The 23,631-nt window shown below is 34.0% G+C and overlaps 1 protein-coding gene across 5 annotated transcripts in view; it reads left to right on the top strand.

Annotated features, from left to right (window-relative positions):
- The window catches only part of smad10a (SMAD family member 10a), a 46,793-nt gene that overhangs the window by 9,135 nt on the left and 14,027 nt on the right, over positions 1–23,631 (top strand). For 3 of the 5 annotated variants that reach the window (XR_015516006.1, NM_001044923.3, XM_087294610.1), the window contains exons 3-6: positions 15,418–15,592; positions 15,765–15,788; positions 18,898–19,116; positions 22,737–22,943. Coding sequence is in view for 4 of the 5 variants with exons in the window: in NM_001044923.3 (NP_001038388.2) it covers positions 15,418–15,592; positions 15,765–15,788; positions 18,898–19,116; positions 22,737–22,943 (625 nt within the window). In the remaining variant the exon portion in view is untranslated. Of the gene's footprint in view, positions 1–15,417; positions 15,593–15,764; positions 15,789–18,867; positions 19,117–22,736; positions 22,944–23,631 lie in introns of all 5 variants that reach the window. The other 2 variants (NM_001365639.1, XM_087294609.1) reach the window with 1 other exon arrangement.

A 23,631-nucleotide genomic window follows, 5' to 3' on the forward strand; every position in this document is an offset into this window, starting at 1 on the left:
GATGTGAGTTTGAAATTTTAGCTGCAGGCGCTGTGTGATGTGTGTGCACGCGGAGTGTAGGGATGGGTAACCAAACTCTGTACTTTATCGGTTTCACTGCTACATTATATAAGACAGAAGTATCGATAAGCTCTGACGTTAACTGTTTTGCTATCGGTACTGGAGAATTATGGCTGAATAAATTTGACCTACAATAGCATAATTTAACTGACCAACCTTTTATAATTTGCGATATTTGATATTCCTCTGCACAGTTGGCAGTCTCACATGAGAAATGCTTGTGTTTCCAGCCAGCGTGTCAAATATAAAAGCCTTCACAGTTGTTTCAACAAGTTTTTTTCTTGTATAAGTGGAAACACAAGCAGTCTGGCTAAGTTAAACTTTCAAAAATCTTTCAAAAGTGCATTAATTGCAATGAGAAGTATTGAATAGTTTTAAACTGCCTAGCTAACTGTAACGTTACATCATCCACATCGTTATGTCAGCAGTCAATCACCTAAATTAGTATAAAATTAATAGTTAATTAAACACACATTCGGTTACAATGAAAACAGTACTTATTTTTCTAAATAAATCTTAAACATTAAAAGCACTTTTACATCAGCTGTATTTACATATATAGACTATGAATAGTCTAATAATAATCTATGCTTATTAAGAAAATATTCAAACAATACCAATTCCAATAAAGGAAAAAAATGATTTATTTGTTTTACAATTATTGGTGTAGTTTTATTTTATATTACAAACGTAATAATAAAGCAAAGTGTTGCTAAATCTGTTCAATTAGTTTTTTTTATTTCATAAAAAAAAATCACTACAAAAAGTAACAAGAGAAGTTAAAGTACTGAACCGATAAGTGGTATAGATAAAAATAGTAATAGCAGTAAAACCTTTACGAATACCCATCCCTAGCGAAGATTTGTCCTCGGAGTCAGATTTTGATACACCTGAACACCTGAGCATTGATTATGACAAACACAGTGCATAATGAAAAGACAGAATGTGGCAGACAGTTGAGAACCCCTATGCTGGATTCAGTGACTTGCACACGTCTCCTCTGCTGCTGTTTGGGATGCTATGAAGGCTCTATCTGCTCACTATGTGTGTGCGTGGTAATAGCCATCACATGCGCTCGTTATAATCATTGTAAATATGCAGATCAAATTGAATACATTCATTCTTACATTAACAACACATGGAAAGCAACGTGTTGATAATAGCAGTTATATTAGACTACAAACAACCCAAACCAGTTGTTTAGCACATGTGCATCTCTGCTATTATGTTTACACATGTAATATTTTTCCTTAGGCGAATTAAGCCTAAATACACAATGACACTCTATTAAACATATCTACAATGAAAAGGAATATGGTTACTAACAAACAACAAAACCACACAAAGAAATTACGAACTTTGAAGGAATAAACTGGGTATAGCTATGTTTCTATCCACCAGTTTTTATGAGCATTTTGGATATGGCAAAAAAAAAAACGATTGATGGAAATGCCAAGATGCGCAAAATGTTGTAAATGCACATAAAAGACATGCGCATAACTGAGTAGGATAAACTTTTTATTCGATAAGAAAAGATGTGCATAAACGATGATAGAAACACTTTTACCAAACAAATTTCGGTATGCACATTAAAAAAGTCATGTGATTTTGTTATAAGAGATCATGTGATGGTAAAAATGTGTGCAAACGGACAAATCTGCAGGCTGAGCACACTGTACAACATTTGAAATGTTGTTTTGGTCATTCTAAACTGCCTTAACCGTTTCAGTATTAGTGTCATTATATTATTAACGACCTCCAGAATCAAGAGCGATGTGCTCCGCATCTCAGGCCTTCAAACACCACCGTGCATTCATTGCATGTCAGGATTGTCTTCTGAGGCGCAAGTCATTTATTATATGAAGAAAAGATTCACACAGCTTCTCTTATCACAGCGAATTCCGTTTTTACTGTTGATATTTGGCGCCAGATAATCAGGTAGTGACAATTTTGTTCCCTTTGACTCGTTGGATGGAAACGCTGCTTTATTTGCGCGTCTTTTATGCGATATTTCAGTTTTGCGCACAAAGTTAATTCGCATATTTGGATAGAAACATATTTAATGTGAGGAAAGCTCCATTATAGTGCACTGGACAACTCTGAGCAAGTTCTACCCACGCATGCGCGATGCAGGTAGATCTCTATAAATATCGGCCTAATTAAAAAGATATTGGCCTAATTTTGACATCATGCCGATAATGTCAGATGATAACGATATGGCCACCAATATATCGTGCATCTCTAGTCATATGACTAAAATGTGTTATTGATTTTGAAAACCTCTATTGTCATGCTGACACAAAACAGCATTTTTAAATTTACCTACTTTGGAGAACATTATTAAAAAGATTTTTTAGAAGTTTTAAAGACCAAAATGTTGCATTATTACAAATTATGCATTTGTAAATTAAAGCATAGTGTGGGCATGGCCTTTCTAATAGGACACAAACTAGAAATAGATTGATTGATTAGCCAAGCTGATCATTTGGTGGGTATGTTTTTAATTTATAGATTATTCAGCAGTGAATATGTCCATATCTGTGAAGCTATAAAGAGCTGTAATGAGAAGAGGTAGATTCCGTTTCTTTCATTTTCTAAATCTTCCAAGAGTGCTGTCTATTAATAATTCACACATTTTTCCATACAGCTGAGTAAATATAGCCTGGTAACAGACATTGCTTACCTGTTTTAAACTTTAAATTAAATGAAACTTTTAATATCAAGTGAAATTAAATTTTATAGGCAGACAGAATGTTTTGGTTAAGTCAGTGGTCAATTGAATTAAAATGAAAAGGAAATTTGTGCAACCTATGAAGGATTGCTTTTCCTTTGAGTACATGTTGTGTAAAAAGTAATTAAATTAAACAAATAACAAATTTCCATTTAATTTGGTATTTATTAATCTGATATACTCTCGCTTGCCATTTTATTAGGTACACTTTGTTTGTACCAGGACCACTTCATTCTTTTTGGGCATAAATTCAACAAAAAATCTTTTTGATGTTTGTCACACTTGATGCAAATTTGACTGCTGAACATCCATGATGCACGTGCTCTATTTTTTGAGATCTGGTCACTGGAAGCCATTTGAGGAGAGTGAACTCACTGTCATATTCATGAAACCAGTCACAAGCTTTGTGACAGTGCTGGTAGTAGTCATCTCAAGATGAGCAGACCACAGTCATAAAGCAAAGGACATTGTCAGCAAAGACTGTGACATTTAAACAATGCACACTTGGTACTAATAGGCCAAAAATGTGCCAAGAAAATCTCCCCTACAGCACCCGCAGCAGTCTGAACCGTTGATACGAGACAGAATGGATTCATGCTTTCTTCTGCTGATGTTTCAGCAGAAATTTATCAGACCAGACAATCTATTGTACAATTTTGTTGCAAAAAGCTGGTTCAGTTTGCTTTTCTTAGCTGACAAGAGTGACACTTGGTCTGATCTTCTGTTTGCTTCTAGGTTTGACATGCTGTGTGTACATTCAGAGATGGTTTTGTGCAGACCAGGAATTTTATTAAGGGTTTTTTTTGGGTGTTGACCCTCCTAATAATGCTTAAAAATAATGTGTTGGGCCTCTGGAAACTCTGTAACTGAAGTAATAATAAATAGTACTAAATAATAGTTAATACCAGTATAAATTTGACATCTCAAAATGGTTGATATTCAATTCAGTTCAATTCACTTTTATTTGTAAAGCGCTTTTACAATGTAGATTGTGTCAAAGCAGCTTCACATAAAAGTAGTAGTCATATAAAGGTAACATAAAAGTAGTAGTCATAGTAGTTCAGTTTTTTAGTGTTTAAGTCATTATTGCCAATGCATGATCACACCCAGCAGTGATGCGGGAAAATATTCAGTGTGGTCTGAAAAAGAGAAATCCAGCCCAGAGATAAGTACTGTGAGTGTTCAAAAGACACTTTTTTTTGTAAATCAGATGGTACACAGCCTAAAAAAGTCAAATTAGACTCATAGTTTGTATTATAACTGAAACTATGCTTGCTCATATGTTATACAGTAAACATTAATTGCGATCTTTCATGCTCATCCTTTTATCAGTGCAGGAATGCAAACATCACCATTTGTCAAAATTGGCTATTTTATGTCAAGTATTTGAAAATCGTTTGTTGAAATAGCTAATCAGAGGTTGCTGTATATGATAGAATCTAATCATTATACATAAAGACACTGGAAGTAAGTTTGATTAATACATAAGATGTAATTGAATTAGCATGAATTTGGTTAATGAGGCAGGCATATGTATTTTACAAACCACACAAAAAAAAGACCCCCTTGATAGTTAATGGATAATTTGTACACTGGCTTTTTTTTTTTAATTTGTACATTCAAATGTTGTATTTTAGAGCACAACAAAAGCAGTGCATTGCTGAAGTAGGCTTCTTTTACATTCAGACATATTCAGATGTTATGTTTTAAACTGCATAACAATTAGTGATGCAACATTATAGATTTTGGTAGTTTGGTTATTTTCTGAAGAATAATCACGGTTATCAGGTCTAATGTAAATTCAAGCTTTATATTAGGTAAGTAGCTATTTGGATTAACTGTTGTTGCCATCTGCATTCATGCATACATAATCATTTTAATAATAATTTGTCTAACATATCTTTTGTTTACATTGCACTGAAAGGCACGTGCAACTCTCACCATGAGATGTTTTCTACTGCGTGCGCACAGAAAGGCGCAAGCGCAATGCTCCGCTTGTGCTCGCATAGTCATATATTCTTACATCAGAAATAACAAACTTGCAAGTGGAAAAGACGTGATATGGGAACAGCAGCTGCTATCTTAATCTGGTGTGCGTGCGTATTAGTCTCGGTGTACATACTTGGAACTTTAAATTAGCACACAGTTGCCAACTTATCATAACTGTTTAATTGCATCGTTTTCGTGCAACAGAAACGCGGCTTAGAGGAGCCTTTACAATTCATTATCTGTGACGAATTAAAGCGCAGTTAATAGGGAAATTGGCTAATTGTTGCACCCCTATTAACAATATTAGTGCATTGTACAAAAGGTCTTTTCTACAAAACATATCCATATGTTTTCAGCTGCCCGCACCATTTGCTTACAGTGACTCGCGCTCTGTGCAGCAGCTCGCGCTGTAATGAACAGACGCGCATCACTTCATAACTATAGTGGCTGTTTTTCGACGGAACTAAATTTATTTTTGATGTCTTGGTCACACTATTTGGAGAGCCGGAGTAAACTGCCTCGGGGGCCGAGTTTGGCCCGCAGGCCGCCAATTGAATAGCCCTGCTTTAAAGGGTCACCAAACACAAAAACACATTTTTTTTAATGTTGACAGTCATATATGTGTCCCATGTTACAAAACAATATTAGGACACATATATTTTACTAAAAAAGTGAAAATTGGTCATTTTTGTGTTATTACGAGCAAGTTTGCTCTACCGGTTTGAAAAGTAATTTAGAAGCTGCTTCACGCTGATTAGATTCTTGTGTAAAGTCCAGCGTGGAGACTGGATGTTTGTACCGGTGGGTACAACGTGACGTCTTTTGAGTTTTTGTAATCAATGTGATTATAAATGTGCTGCAACAAAGGTTTTGTTTTCAATTGCCCGTTATAAGAGTGCAGCTGGACTCACATGTGGATTACAGTGGTCTGCTAACACGCGACAAAAATATGTTTGTAAGGAACATTTTTGGTTAAAAATTTGGACTTTGGTTAGGGGTGTTGTATAGGTTTTTTAAACAAGTTTTTAAATTGTTAGTAAAAGTTAACTTTAAAAGTTTAAAAGTCAAAAGTAATACTCAAAACTGTAATAAATGCAATAAAAATGTTTTGTATTTAAATATATATTTTAAAATCAATTTTGAATATAATATATTAATTAATTAATTCTACATATACCCCCTTTTATATAGTCGTTACACCAGTTTTCAGTGTTACACGGAATCATTCTAATACAGGATTTTCAGGTTTATTTGGTTAATTGAAAGTTTAAAAGAACATAATTTATTAGAAATGGAAATCTGTATTTATAATTGTAACACAAAAGTGTGTCACTTTTCACAAATTTCATCCTTTTTAAAGAACCTTGAATATGCCACATTTATTAAATTCACTACAGTATACAAGACAAAATTATTAGCCTTCCTGTGAAATAAAAAAAAAAGTTTAAAGGTGAAAATTTTTCAAAAGAACAAAACAAAAGAATATTGTCACAGTAGTTTTTGTTTCTGTGGATTAATTTTTAGTTTGGCTAGAATAGTTAAAAGTTAGGTTTAATATTATTAGCTAATGTTGTAATGTAATGTAATGTAATGTGTATTTATATAGCGCATTTATTGTGTATGGCCATACACCCAAAGCGCTTCACAATCATGAGGGGGGGTCTCTCCACACCACCACCAGTGTGCAGCATCCACTTGGATGATGCGACGGCTGCCACAGGACAACGGCGCCAGTGCGCTCACCACACACCAGCTATTGGTGGAGTGGAGAGACAGTGATAGAGCCAATTCAGTGGACGGGGATGATTGGGAGGCCATGATCATATGGGCCGATAGAGGGACTTTGGCCAGGACACCGGGGTTACACCCCTACTCTTTCACGAGAAGTGCCATGGGATTTTTAATGACCACAGAGAGTCAGGACCTCGGTTTAACGTCTCATCCGAAAGACGGCGCCCACTGACAGTGTAGTGTCCCCTTCACTTTTACTGGGGCATTAGGACTCACTTAGACCTCAGGTTGAGCGCCCCCTGCTGGCCTCACTAACACCACTTCCAACAGCAACCTAGTGTTCCCTAGTGGTCTCCCATCCAGGTACTAACCAGGCTCAGCCCTGCTTAGCTTTAGTGAGTAACCGGTCTTGGGCTGCAGGGTGATATGGCTGATAATGTTAATAGGCTAATCTGTTTATTGATATTACATTGATACTCAGCTGCACCCAGAACTACACAGAAGCACAGACAGAACTTTAATTGATAGCTAAAATGAATTCTGATCAATATAAGTGTACCAATTATAGCAAATATAGCATATATTTTAACAACCTTCAAATCCACACCCTACAAAATAAAAAATCACAGAAAGTGCAAGAAACTTTAGATTCTATTTGAGATTCATCCTGCTTTCTCTATAACTTTTTTCCTTCACTATTTAAAACCCAACCACTCCTCAACCACTATATAAATTCCTTTCCCCCTGTCTAGAAAGACTTTGCAAATTGGGTTTTCCTTCATTGTTCACACAATTGTGTTTCCCCCTAATCTATTTGTGAATCCTGCGATAAATAAAGCGAGACAATGTAAATAATCAAGGCATTGTCTAGTGAATAAACGTAGTGATTGGGTGTTGCTTCAGGGCCCGGCGCTAATCACATCCACCCACATCAGAAAAAAAAAAACATACGGCTTTCATACTGAAGACTGATGCAGTCATAGCTTCGGCCAGTGCTAATAACTTCCTGCCTGTAGCATCAGTGTCCATCATGATTGACGGTGGCTACAAAGAAAGACACTCATCACAAGGCTTTTGCCTGTAAACCTCAGCCACCTCAAAGTAAAAGCGGCGGTTTCTATGGAGGAGGACGGCGTCTGCACAGATTTTCTGCCTTGTGTATGGGCAGAATTTGGAGGGAGGGGTGGAAAAGAGGTTGTGAAGGTTGTTTTGTCTAAAACACAGGAAAGGGGTTGGGTTAACTTAAGGCCGTCTATTTTTTCCTCAGTGAAGAAGGGCTTTGGTTTGATGGTACACTCTATTCTTTTTACACACTAGATGTGATGTTATCCAGGCAACACAAGTGGAAAAAAACTGTATGTGTGGTAACCAAGACTTGGCAGTAAAGCTGAAATAACAACTGAAGACAAATTGGGGCATCTTTATTGACCTTATTAAAAATTGTGGGAGCATGTGAAGGAGAGACAATAATTTACCACTGTACAATAGGTGTATTATATCTGCTCACATCTGACGGCATGGAAATTCTAGTGTTGGTCCCTGATAGTCTTATTATGAGCAATTTTACACAAAGTATTCGATTAGTAATTGTAATTAATACATTTGATTGATGGATTAATTGATTGATTGGTTGATTAATTGTTGTTACTGTGTGTTGCCCCTTGTGAAAAGAAAATGAAAGGGACAGTTCACCCAAAATTGAAAATGTTCACAATTTACTTCCTTTACTTGTTTCCAAATATTGAGTTTCTTTCTTCTGTTGAACACAAAAGAAGAAATGATATTTCCCCAAATATAATTTAAGAAAAGTATTGTTTGCAAATTCTAAATAGTAAAATCATATAATCAGCCAATGACTATAAAATACAACATCATTCACAGTCAATGAAATCGTGCTAATGTTGTCTTGAAGTCATTCCTTAATGCTATTTCAGACCCAATATTCAAAGTAACATTAGAGTGAGCGCGTGTGACAGATGGTCACTGTTCAAAAATGAACAAATGTGCGGATATAAATCAAACTTTAACTCAGTTAAGCTGATTAGACGGAAGAGCACATTTACTTATGTTTTGCTATTCAACTAAATAAAATTCAGATCAGAAAAAAGGAGTGCTAAAAACTTTTTTTAAATTACACTTACGTTACCAAGACAACGTGTGACTTTACATTTTCCATTGTGCTCGCTGATCCTCATACATTGCTTGTTATGCTTAGGTAAAGGTATTCCATAAAATTGAAAATAGTAAATTTTTCGTCAGACTTTTTCGATGGCTGAACAGCACTTCTGTGCATATAAACCCAATCATAAACAAGAACACAATCTACATAAGCTTTGCATGACTAAAATACCTTCAGATCAGATCATTGTTTTAAACTGCATATCGTCATTTTTCTCCAGCGTACAAAAGTAATTTCGATATTGATTCAGAGTTTTGAAAAGTTGAGATTTAGCATTTTTCAAAAACAGTCTTTCTTTTCATGGATACAAGGCCACGTTGGTCTTTCAGAAAGAAGTCTTTCAGGTTGATGCAGAGTTTGCCTGATGTCACTCAGCTGTCAGCTGTAGTTCCGTGCTTCACGTGTATGAGCAAATGACCTATCTGCTGTGTAACAGACAGTTTGAGTTAGTTGTCGTAATTGAGTTATTTGTTGGTCCGACAATTTTTAATTGTCAGAATATAAAAATGCATATAAAAACACTTAGATCATTACTATTGGAATGTGAAGAGACTTTAAATCAGCACAATAAAAAAGGTTCCTAAAGACAATCACCTACTGCACCTTTAAGGGTGAGCAACCAGTAAGTAAATAAAACCTTTGGGGTGAGCTATCCCTTTAATTGTGTTTAATATGCATTTGTAGTGTAATTTAAATCACAAAAGTATACATTTTGTTTAAAATTGTGTTTGTGTTGATAAAAGGCTTCTTAATTATTCATAAAGACAGTTCCTGTTTATGACTGCTTTTAAACAACTTAATTAGAAGTTATATTTTATATTTCCTATTATTTAACTATTTGAATAATCCTCTTGCTTTAAATACATTTACTTTAATAAAAAAATACTGTCGGTGGCACAGTGGCTCAGTGGTTATCACTGTTGCCTCACAGCAAGAAGGCTGCTGGTTCGAGTCCCGGCAGGGTCAGTTGGCATTTCTGTGTGAATCCCGGTGTTCGTGTGGGTTTCCTCCGGGTCCTCCGGTTTCCCCCAGAGTCCAAAGACATGCAGCACAGGTAAATTGAATAATTTAATTCAATTTAATTCACCTTTATTTGTATAGCGCTTTTACAATGTAGGTTGTGTCAAAGCAGCTTCACATACTGTAAGGTCATAGTAAATTGAAACAGTGTAGTTCAGTATTTAGTGTTTAAGTTCAGTTCAGTTCAGTGTGGTTTAATAATCACTACTGAGGGCCTAAACACTGAAGAGCAAATCCATCAATGCGTAATTCTACCGATCCCCAACCATGCAAGCTAGTGGCAACAGCAGAGAGGGAAAAAAACTTCACCAATTGGCGAGAGTGAAGAAAAAAAACCTTGAGAGAAACAAATATCTCCGCTGGCCAATAGTCTTGTGCAGAGCTGCAGTCTCAGCGCGGGCCTCAGCGAAGACTCGACTGTCCCTGGAGCGTCACAGGAATCAGTTTCATGCTCTCCACTCCTCCATGACCACCACAGCAGCTGCTTAGAATATGGCCTGGTCCAGGATATGGACACCTTGGGATCATATCGTCACTGGTCTTGGATAAATCAGTGACCCTGCATAGTCTGAGGGCTTCGGGTGGAGTATCCCCAGGTGAAAATTAGAGAATAAAGAGAATTAGCTTAGCTGCTGTTCATAGTGTATATAAACAGGATGCAGAAACCTGTGTGGAAACCCGCTAAGTGATGCACTGAGTGTATGCTTTACTAAACAGAAAGGTCTTTAATCTAGTTTTGAACTGGGAGAGTGTGTCTGAGCCTCGGACATTATCAGGAAGGCTATTTCAGAGTTTAGGAGCCATAAAGGAGAAGGCTCGACCTCCTTTACTCGACTTTGCTAATCTAGGTACTACCAGAAGCCCTGAGTTATGAGATCTTAAAGAGCGAGTTGGATTATAGCGAGACAGAAGGTTGGTTAGATAAACAGGAGCTAGATTATTTAAAGCTTTATAGGTAAGAAGCAATATTTTAAATTCAATACGAAACTTAACAGGCAGTCAGTGTAAGGAGGATAAAATTGGGGTGATATGATCATATTTTCTAGACCTGGTACTTGGAACTCAGGCAGCTGTGTTTCGTACTAATTGAAGTTTGTTAATAGAGGATGCTGGGCAGCCAGCAACAGTGCATTACAGTAGTCCAGTAGTCCAATAAGCTAAAATTGGCCATAGTGTATTTTTAAATGAGAGTGTATGGATGTTTCCCACTGATGGGTTACAGCTAGAAGGGCATCTGCTGTGTAAAACATATGCTGGATAAGTTGGTGATTCATTCTGCTGTTGCAACCCCAGATTAATAAAGAGACAAAGCCGACGGAAAATGAATGATAAAAAAATTACTACATAACAGTAAGAAAAAGGAATATTATTTCCATAAAAGTAAATTAAACCAGGTTTCACATATCTTTTGTGAGTATGTTATTTGAGATATAGAAGGCAGGGAAAGCGGCAACATAGAGAGACACTGCAGCATCGCTATAGATTGTGGCTGTGTACATCGATTTGACGGATACATATGAGTTTGTAGCAAAAATGTTAACGGTGCCAAACAGCATTTCTCATTGTTTACATCCCTGTTTACGTCCTTGGTACAACATACCGTTAACGCTAAAAACTGTACGTGTAATAGATCAATTTTAACAAAATTACTTACAGGCTGTGGCTCAGTTCTATTATGGTTGGAGCTGCTCCTTCTTTGAGGAGATTTTAGCCGAATCCAGCACTGAACTGGGAGAGATTCTGGAAGCTGTCTTTTGTCAAATGTTAGCTATATATGCTATATATATTTTATGATTCTCTGGAACAGAATAAAAATTAAACTCTAAGCACTTCTCTCTTTGTGTCTTGTCCTTTGAAATCATAGTGGACCACCCCTTTAAAGCATTGTAGTAGTGCATTAAGAAGTTTCATAAAGATTAATTTTATTAAATTATTTATATGGTGAATACTATACACGGCTATTTTACAATGGATTATTTCATTTCTGTACCTGAGTATGGTTGTTTTCACCTGAAAACAATAAAGCACGGTATATTTGACTTTAATATTTGCTCAATTGTGTTTATTTATGATTGTAGTTTATGTATATAATAAATTACCTAAAATGTATTTATTCATTTATTTATTTATTTATTTATTTATTTATTTATTTATTTATTTATTTAATTCACTCCCCTACACAATCAGCCTAAGTAATGACTTTGCAAAAAGAGCTATTTAAGTCACCTGGTGAAATTATATTGCAATATATATCGCACAGCAACAAAAATATCACAATGTAAAATTTTTCCAATATCATGCAGATTTCATTGTTTTTCTATACTTTGAAATAGAATATCCATCTAGTGTAACTCTACTGTTCTACTCAGTGGGTCATCAGTAGTATTTGGTCATCAGTTTGGTCATTTTTGCTCAGCTGCCCAATCACATTTGAGCCGTTGTTTCAGTGTATCCGTCTTAAATGGCACTGACAGCTGGATTTATCCCTCCGCTCTGCTCTAGTGTCACGCTGCGAGAGCACAAGCGTCGCGTCATGCTTCTAGTGTTAATCTACAAAGGATTATCATATCACACACACGTCCTCCCTGCTGTCCTACTCCACTAAACACACTCTGGCAGCTGTGAAACACACTCAAAACTCAACGCGTGACCTTCGCTCAGTGTGTTTGCGGAATATTGTGATGCTCTTTTGTTGTGCTGCTGCAGTTCTGTCACAATGCCGCTGCGATCAGATGTTTTGCTCATGTTGATGTTGCTTTAGCAGGAGTTTGTCTTGTGTTTGTCAGAGCAGTTGTAAAACAAATGGGGCATGTGATCCAATGCTATTCAGTTCCTGATCTCTGTTCCTATCTTGCAAAACACGTACAGGCCAAAAATAAAATCTAAAACAATGCTTATTCTGACTTGCGTGAGGAATCGATAGGTAAACAAACATGAGTTAGAGTAGCCTAAAATAATATTGAAATAAACATGTCAAAATTTCACTTTTTAAAAATAACATTTTAAAATATATTAAAATATTTTTAGAAAATCTTTTTTTTTTTAAATAACTTTGTCAGCACAGAGCTGCTAAATAATTCATATTTGACACTAGTATACAGCATGCAGTGCAGTGCGTATTTGTAATGTGTTGTGGAGATCAATGCTGAAATTCCAAAATTCAGTATTGGCGTGTAAAAATACATCTGCAAATCAAATGAAATGCACTGATCAAGTTTTAAAATTAAAGTTACTGAAAGTACATAGATTTTTTTTGTAATATAAGTTAAGATTAAGTAAAGTAATAAAAAGAATTAATGATTTATGAATTAATTTAATTTAAACTACTTTAAAGGGCACCTATGATAAAAACTTTTGTAAGCTGTTTGGACAGAACTGTGTGTAGGTATAGTGAGTCCACTGTCATATTGGAGTGATATAAACCCAACAAGTGTCTTTTTAAAATTGACTGACGTTGAAATAGCATCCACATCCCAGTGATTTTGAAGCCCACCCCAATGTGATGTAGGAGTGCGGTTTGAGATTGAGAGGCAACATGTTTCTAATGTTTCATGTTTTCTAATAACATGTGCACACATGTCCACAGTACATTTGTTTTGCAAATAAATTGGGATTATAATATTTGTTATACAAGTTGAAAATGTTTTTAAAACAAAGCATGTTTCTAATAAGGATAGTAAAATCACTATGTAATTCTTAACCGCTGTAATCACCATGGCCGCATGGTTTCAGTAAGCACTAATATATGTGTGTGTGTGTGTGTGTGTGTGTGTGTGTGTGTGTGTGTGTGTGTGTGTGTGTGTGTGTGTGTTAGAACTGCACGATTCTGGTTAAAATGAGAATTACGATTTTTTTTTTTGCTTAAAATCAAGATCAAGATTTTCTCACGATTCTGTAGATGTAAAATAAAGGGTAATATGAAAAGGCTGTTATTGTTGTTTTTTCTTAAACATATGGTAAAATAACAATAATACTTTTAGGCTTGTGTGTACTGGTCTACCGTTGGTTAAAATGCTAAAGTTTGTATAGACTTTGAATGGTGGACTTGAACAGACTTTAAATATGTCCTGGTCATTAATACACAGTAAAGGGATTCCTTCAGAATACGACTATTCATAATTCTAATTTTGAATTAGTATGTTTAGACATATGCTTATCATTTGTCATTAAAAACATTTTTTCAGTGGTAAAATTAAACTTTTATCATTATCAGATTCCCTCTTGCATTATGTTCCGCATAATTTAGGCTAGAGTAGGTAAGGTATACTGACACTGTTAAACTTTTACTTTTGTGCACAACACTTCATGTTCAGTTTGAAAGAAAAAAACACATCAAATGCTTGTCATAGTCATAACTTTAAAATGCGATATGATTATTTAAATAATTTGCGCACTGTTTTAGATGCCACGTGCGGCTCATGGTTGCCGTCACTTTGAGAAAAAAAAATGCAAATCATACTTCCCACACCACACCCAAACAATCGCTCTTTGCAACAAACTAAAAACTAAATTAAGATCGCGTGTAGGGTCAAATCGTGATTGCAATCTTTTTTCGACTAATTGTGCAGCTCTTGTGTGTGTGTGTGTACTGCAAACGGCATTTGTGTAAGACTCATCATTTCAGGAAGGCTTGAATAAACCCCACCACATATATCAAATAAACTTACTTGGAATTTCTGACCAATGCGCTGTATTTCAGCTTCACCCAAGTCTGTCTCTATCACTGATGTTTATTTGATGCAACGCATGATCAGTAACATACACACATTTGGGAATAATTGGCGGGGAGAAGCAGCTCATTTTCATTTAAAGCCACAGGCTACAAAAACAGCTAAAATGTATTCAGACACAAAAATGGGGCAGACTCTGGAGGTTATAATAAGTAACCTGATGGGTATTTTGAGCTTAAATATAAAAAAGTAAAACTAAATTGAAATGCTTAAAAAGCAAGAACTTAATTTAACAACAAAAGCATAGAAAGTTACTAAAAACTGTACTGAAATTGAATATGACAACAGAACACATGAAAATAAAGTATATATTGGATTAGTATATAAATAATGCTTAAACACTGCTCCAATTGTGGAATTCAGTCATAGATAATAATGTAAACTAGTTTTTAGGGCATTTGTTTCAGTAATTGTGGGATACAAAAACAATTCCATTTAAACCAAGCCAAATTTTAATCAATAATTTGAATTTAAATTCATTTCCATTTACAAAATTACAAAATTTAATTGTTTGTTCAGAAAATAATTCAATTCATGTTTATTTCTATAGCGCTTTTATGATGTCTGTGTCGAAGCAGCTTAAAATAGAAGTTAGTAAATTGAAACTGTGTCAGTCCAGATTTTAAGAGTTGGAGTTTAGTTCAGTTCAATGTGGTTTAAATTCACTGCTTAAAGTACAAACACTGAAAAGCAATTCATCGATGCGCTAAATGCTTTATTCATCAATAAATTATTAATAATGGCTTTGTATTTATTTATTTAACATAATCGAAGACTTGTTTTAATACAAAATTTTAGTTATGAGACCTTTGTCAGGCATACCTTATGGTATTTTTTAGAAATTGAGTTGTCATTTAATTTAATTTTTGATATTTTTTAATTGGTCTTATGATGGATTGACAGATATTATTTATCATATTACATTATATTGTACTCCTGGCTAACTTATTTTTTCATGTCGTTTTTTCTTTCTGTAGGTTGCGGGTCGTAAAGGTTTTCCTCATGTAATCTACGCACGTTTGTGGCGCTGGCCTGACCTTCACAAGAATGAGCTGAAGCATGTGAAATTCTGCCAGTATGCATTTGACCTCAAATACGACAATGTCTGTGTCAACCCTTACCATTATGAGAGAGTGGTGTCACCAGGCATCGGTGAGTCTGCTTTATTCATCACCATGAAGACTTTACTGAGCTCTGCAACACGCCTCTTACAGTCTCTTACAGTGTCTTACAGTGTCTCACAATTTCAAAAAACAGTGCATGGAAAACTTACTTGTGCAGTTGATTAAGTTTTGCTTTTTTGTTTTTTTCCCCTCAACTAAAGTTGGTCTCAGTCTTCAAAACACGGGTAAGTTTTTATTACATACTTATCCATTTTACATACCAATATATATTAATTAAATACTATATATATATATATATATATATATATATATATATATATATATATATATAGTTGAAGTCAGAATTATTAGCACCCCTGAATTATCAGATCACGTGTTTATTTTTTCCCCAATTTTTGTTTAACGGAGAGCAGATTTTTTTCAACACATTTCTAAACATAATAGTTTTAAGAACTCATCTCTAATAACGGTTTTATTTTATCTTTGCCATGATGACAGTAAATACTATTTGACTAGATATTATTCAAGACAGTTCTATAAAGTTTAAAGTGACATTTAAAGGCTTAACTAGGTTAATTAGGTTAACTAGGCAGGTTAGGGTAATTAGGCAAGTGATTATATAACAATGGTTTGTTCTGTAGATTATCGAGAAAAAAAGTAGCTCAAAGGGGATAATAATATTGTCCCTAAAATGGTGTTTAAAAATTAAAAACTGCTTTTATTCTAGCCCAAATAAAACAAATAAGACTTTCTCCAGAGAAAAAAAATATTATCAGACATACTGTGAAAATGTCCTTGCTCTGTTAATCATCATTTGGAAAATATTTAAAAAAGAAGAAAAAAATTCGAAGGGGGCTAATAATTCTGACTTCAACTGTTTATATATATTTTCTTGATCATGATTCAAAAAAAAAAAAAAAAAAAAATATATATATATATATATATTTTTTTTTTAAAAATATATATATATATATATATATATATATATATATATATATATATATATATATATATATATATATATATATATATATATATATATATATTTTTTTTTTTTTTTTGAATCATGATCAAGAAAATAGTATATAGTATTTAATTATAATTAACCCTGAAAGAGCCAGGCAAACACTACCAGTTTCTGAGGTATAAATACAGCAATACAAAATACAAATTGAAAACTGTTGTTGCTGTTTTTGTACTTAAGGGCTTATTATGCAGTCTCTGTCACCATCTTGTGGCGGAACGTCAAACATCACTTTCTTTGGTCTGCTCAAACAGGCTGGTGGCAGCCAATGCACTAAATTTGATGTTCTGAAATTAGAAATATCCATTAGAGGCACTATTTTCATAAATAAACTGCATAGTTGCAATCTAAACAACTACATTCTCGACTAAAAAGCCTCTTGTTTTCCAACAGCAGCAATATTTGTCAAACTGTAGTGTCCTCTGCTTGTCGCTGTATGTGGGTGGAGTAATACATAAGAGTGAAGGATGAAGAGGCTGGACGAGTGCTGTTATTTGTTGAATATCGTATGACTAACACTGCAATCATATTCGAGAACTAGAAAGTACTGTTGTATAAATATATGGGGCTGTGCAATTAATCGAAAATCCGGTTTCGATTTCGATTTCGGCTTCTAACGATTATGACAAACATTAATCAAGATAAATGATTATTACTGCATATACCGCCCCCTTTTAAGTTGTACACATTTGTTGCTCTGCAAAGCTCAGCTCCACGTGAAAATGATTAAAAGCATGTGCTGTACTGTAACTTTTGCAGCACGGGATGCGCATCAATAATATTTTTAAAAGCGCGAAAGAGCACATGGCATGTGTGTGTGCGTGCCGCACTTAGCCTCGGACAGGCTCAGAGACGAGCAGAGCACACACATCTAACGCCATCGTAATGTGACCGCTTTAACGGTCAAATACATGCTCATTTGTGTCAGAGTGCGGTGTTTAGTGATTATTTATATTAGCCCTCATTTGTATAATAAACAAACAAGTTGTGAATCAAAAGACATATGATAGAGAGACACCATATCAGAGCCGCACTATTCTTAAAGTGACAGCGCGCAATATCCCTGCTGCTGCCTGTTTGTACTATTAATCAAACAACAAAAGGAGAAAATCCCTCACTGCTCTTGACTGAAGGACTTTTGTGGCTAAAGTTTTTTTTTTCTTACAGTAAAGATGCTTAAAGCACAGTTTAAACATGACAGATTTAAAAACTCATTTCTAAAAACTGATTTATTTTATCTTTGCTATGATGACAGCACATAATTTTTTACTAGATATTTTTAAAGATACTGGTATTCAGCTTAAAGTGACATCCAAAGGCTTAATTGGTGTAATTAGGCAAGTCATTGTATAATAGTAGTTTAATCTCCAGACATTCAAAAATATATATTGCTTAAAGGGGCTAATGATATTGAGCTATTAAAATAGGTTTCAAAATATTAAATCCTGCTTTTATTCTGGCCAAAATAAAACAAATAAGCATTTCCAGAAGAAAAAATATTATAGGAAATACTTTTTATAAAATTCTCTGTTAAGCATCATTTGGGAAATATTTATATATATCAAAAAAAAAAATTCACAGAAGGGTGAATAATTTGGACTTCAAATGATAATCATTTTGAATAATCGTGATTACAATTATGACCAAAATAATCATGATTATGATTTTTCCCATAATCGAGCAACCTTATGAATATTTTTTTATTTGAGAGCAATATTCATCTTTTTTTTTAGCATAGCTTGCTTAAGTTGGTTGCCAAGGAAACATTTCCGTATTTTATTTTGTTCTATATTTTGATATTTGTTTTAAAATATTTATCTATTTTATTTCAGCTTAATTTCAATTGTTGAAAATTTTAATATTTCACTTCAAATGTAGTCATAGAGGTTTGTTTTATTTTGTGCTTTTGTCATGTTTAATTAGATTTTTAGTGTTAGTTGTTTTTTTTTGTGTTTTGGTTATTGGTAATGTTTTTCATTTATTTCATTGTTATTAATCAGCTGTATTTTTTCTGTACATCAATGTTTGTACATTAGCTTAAATCTCTGTTTTTAAAATAGCTAAGGCAACATTATATATATATATATATATATATATATATATATATATATATATATATATATATATATATATATATATATATATATATACATATATATATATATATATATATATTTATTTTTTATTTTTTTATTTTTTTTTGAGAACACTTTTCATCAAACATTTTGTAAATGTAATAATTATAGGTAAATATCATATATACAATTTATATGTTTCAGAAACACATTTGTCCTCTGGTCGGTGTCTAGGTCCCACAGGGAGACTGATAAAGGAAGAGTACAGCCACGACTGCATTCAGATGGACGTTCCCCCAGGCCTGCCTCCTCAGCAGGACCACCAGGGGGCGATGAAGCTCCCCCCTCCAGACCACTATGGCCAGCCACTGCCTCCCCTACAGCTGCCTTCAGAAGGCCCCCGCGCACCCCCGCCGGTCACCCTCTACTCCAACATGCCCCTCTCACCCACCGGTAGGAGAAAAGACACTTTGATGTGTGCTTGCGATCATACGCTGCATCCCCTGTTCACTCATTCACTAATCACTATATATGAGGGTTGGAACGATTCACAAAATTGTTGGTTCTGTTTTATCTTAGTTCTGTGGTTACGGTTGATTTGGTTTACATTGTAAAAAAAATCCCATCTTGTAACAGTTATCATTACATTTAGAAAAACCATTATACAACAGATAATTACATAAAATTTCTTTTTTTTTTTGTATTCTATAGAATTGTCTTTAATATTCAAGCAAACGATTTCTTAAGAGATCTTAGCATATCACTTCAGTTGTGTCTTTACATTTCTTCCATTTAGGCTACATGTAGGATTGATTTCTGTTATTATATATTTAGAATAATAATTGTATAATATTAATAATAATAATTATTATTATTATTATTTATTTCTAAGTACATTTCTAAAAGCAGGTGGTTCGCCCAGGGTGCCATTTTAAACTTGAACCGCCACTGACTTGAGGCATGTAGGTTTTCTATATGACGCATTGTAAATAAAATTAATCATAAAGCTTAGAGACACAATATGAAAATGTTATAATACAAATTGTGTTTATCTACACAAAATGCATTTGAGCTTGAACTACAGGCCAACCAGAAAGTGGTGGATGCGGTTCTCAAGTTACAGGTCGCTTTAAAACAACGGCAACTGAAACCCCGCAGAAAAAAGAAAACAGTTATTTTACAGTATTATCCCCTTCAATATGTGTCTTATTATTTCTGTAAATATTTTTGATCTGTTTTTAAAACTATAGCCTACCTTTCTCTATATTGTAGACAACAGCAATAAAAACATGCATGATACTCTGCATTTCAGTAATTTTATTCAAAATATTTATTTTACTTCAGCAGCATCACAACAGATGTGGATCAAAAAAGGTTGTATTTTTTTTTGTAAAAGGTTCGCAAAAATAAAGTTTCACTAAAACGTAACCAAACGACTGAGCTAGCATAATTTGGCTGCGTAAACTTAAAATAAAAATAGCCTGAATATTTTTTACCACAGCTATTTGTAAAACTTAAAGATTAAAATAACGTTTCTTTCAAAATGATCAGTTGGTGGAGGTAAATAAAATAAAGCTGGTGTGTGACCCTCCTATGTTGGTCTGCGCTCAAGTCTCGCCCGCAACTCCCTGCAGCCATAACCAATCAAATATCAAACTACCGCCCAAATACCAGCATAACCAATCAGAAAGAATGAAAGTAATTTAATTTTAAAGCCAATCAATCATTGTTTTCATGCTCGATTGTCGCTGATGAGTTCGATTAATCGAATAATTGTGCACATCACTAGTCTGGTGATTATTTGTCATTCTATATGTAGGTTATATAAAAATGCCAAGACTTATACAGAGGTTTTGAACCATTAAACATGTTTTCCTTTAACCCCTTAACTGTCACAATTTGACAGGTGGGACATTTGCATACAGTTACAACAGTACCTTAGTCCTAACCTAAAGTAATATGGACAATAATAAAAAGAAATATTGATGAAAGCTAGGCGTCATGGTGGCGCAGTGGGTAGCATGTTCGCCTCACAGCAAGAAGGTTGCTGGTTTGAGTCCCAGCTGGGTCAGTTGGTGTTTCTGTGTAAAGTTTCTCCCTGTGTTCGCATGGGTTTCCTCTGGGTGCTCTGGTTTCCCCTCACAGTCCAAGCACTTGCGCTATAGGTGAATTGAATAGGCTAAATTGGATGTAGTGTATCTGTGTGAATGCAAGAGTGTATGGGTGTTTCCCAGTGTTGGGTTGCGGCTGAAAGGGCATCCGCTGTGTAAAACATATGCTGGATAAGTTGGCGGTTCATTCTGCTGTAGTGACACCTAATTAACAACGGGAATAAGCTGAAAAGAAAATGAATTGATGAAAGCTTACAAACAAGGGTTACCATACTGATTTTCAAAACAGTTGACATAGGAAGAGTTCATTAATTTGCAGCAAGGATATTCTCAGACCCATAAGGATTCAATTTGTTACATGAATTTTAAATAGCAATGCTCATGAAATATCATGAACGTCTGGTCTTGAAAGTTTGGTACTACACTTAAACAAAATCTGACTGTAAGCTCATTTTTGAGAAATCAACTTTAGGTAGAAAAAGACCAAACTTAAAGAGATACTTCATCCAATAACTGAATTATTATTATTTTTTTACCATTTTTGGGTGAACTGTCCCAATAAATCTATGCTCAAATATTCAACAATTTAATTTGAAATATTATATTGTGTTTTGTAAAATAGCACAAATTATGGATTTAAATGTGGAAAAGTACATACAGCATATATATATAAACGTAATTTACTGCGGTTGTTAGGTACTGGAAAAGCATAAAAATGCACCTTGAAAGTGCTTGAAAAATGCTGGAATTTGAAGTTGGAAAAGGTGTGAGAATCCTGTAAATAGTGCAAATCTGTTGAGCGAACTATATTAGAACAAACGGAAATGACATGAGCAAATCAGTGATGTAAATAGTGTAAGCCAGAGAGTGTTTCTTGTGAACAGTCTCATCATGAACACCTACCTATGACTGCAAAATATAATTGTTATAAATTGAACATCAGTGTTCAGTTGTCTTATTTATTGTAGTCTTTGTTGTTTAAGTATTAATTACATTTGAAGATAAAAACACATAATATATTTTTGGTCATAAAATATGTAAATTGAACATAGTATATGAGTGTAATATGGAATATTAATTAGTCAAAATAATATAAGAATTATCTACCAACAAGGAATTTAGCAATATTAATTGAGTGATCACTATTTTTCTTTTATAAATCCTTAACACGTATTAAATTAAATGAAGTATTCGTTAATTTTGGTCATACATACACATAAGAGTAAGACTTCATTCAGAACTTGTAAATGATTTGTTTGCATTTGTATACAAAACCTACTAAACTCTATGAAATCATTTCAATTTAAAGTAGTTTTGTCGATTTAATAGTTCATGAACAGTTAACAAGCGCCACTAGTCTTTCAGAAAAACATTAATAGGAAAGAACATCCCTAATTTTACTATAACATTTTATTTACAGTAAAAAAAACATACTGTTAGTATACACTGTATACTATTTAAAAATATGGTAGAGACATTTCTAAATTTACAGTAAAATACTGTATTTCTTTAATTTAAACCATGTTAGTACTTTAATGTTTTGAAGTATTAATATCTACTTCGTACCTTTGTAATACACACAAAATGTCACCAGAAGCAGGTGTTAATATGATCGTCACATGATCAGCAAATTAACTGGTCAATAAACACAGTAATGTCAACAAAACATAAAAATATAAGTGTCATACAGGGAATTCTGGGAAACTCAATTTACAGTTATTCACCATATATTGTATGGTAACTTACAGTTAACCAGGTAAAAACAGTTTTTTTTACTCTGTAAAAATGTACTGCTTGATACTGATCAGTAAATAATGGTCATGTTTTAGTGTAGTGAACGACTGTAGGGCATATAGTAGTTCACTCGGCTCTCTAAAATGTTTTTAAGTGCACTATAAAGTGTATAGTAAGTGACTGTTTTGAAGACCGCAACAGTGTCTCATTAACCCTCTTATCTTTCAGCTTCAGGCTCTATGATGCCGATGCAGGGAGGTCATGGTGAAGGCTTACTACAGATAGCGTCTCCTCAGGGTCAAGTCATGACCCCTACCCCTCCCCCCTCCACCCCTACACATGGACCCCCACAGACCCCCGTCCCACCACAGCCTCCACCCAACCAGAATGGCTACAATAGCTCCAAACACTCCCAGACGCAAGGCTCCTTTCACAGTCAGTATTACGCATAGAATAAAGCACCCACCCTAATTAACTGATACCCAGTGTTGTTCTAATTATTTTTAGGCTGTCATTATTTTTTTATGTTTGGAAAAGTTTTTGGTGGTTTTGTTACATGCTTGTTATTGACTTTGTTATTTTTTTATAATAAGTATAAATGTATAAGTTTATTTTATTAAGCTTTGTACTTCATCTTATGCTTATTTCAGTTTATGTGTTTTTTGAATGTAGCTTTTATGTTTTCCCCCTAAATCTCAATAGAATATTTTTATTAAGTTTAGTTGTTTTGTAGCTTTGCCATGTGCTTTTGTTGTTTTTTTTATTTATCTTTAATATATTTTTAGTTTTGTTTTATTTGTGTTTAGTTTAGTTTAGTTTAGTTTAGTTTAGTTTAGTACTTCAATTTACATTTAAGCTGGCAAAGCAACTATATAACATTTATAACTTAATTTATTTGAGCTTTTATTAGTTGATTTACTTTTTTGTTTTCTAGCTTGTCAATTTTTATCATTTTAATTCATTTAATGCAAATTTTGTTTAAATTATTTTGTTCTTTTGTCTTTTATTCATTATTTCTATTTAGCTTTAATTTAATTATTTAATATTTTCTTTAGTTTAAGTGAAATAAGTTCTTCATTTTAAACCTATTTTAACTTGTTTAACATTTCTATATTTTGGTTTT

Source organism: Danio rerio, chromosome 19, assembly GCF_052040795.2.
Source record: "Danio rerio strain M-AB ecotype USA chromosome 19, GRCz13ab, whole genome shotgun sequence".
NCBI lineage: Eukaryota > Metazoa > Chordata > Actinopteri > Cypriniformes > Danionidae > Danio > Danio rerio.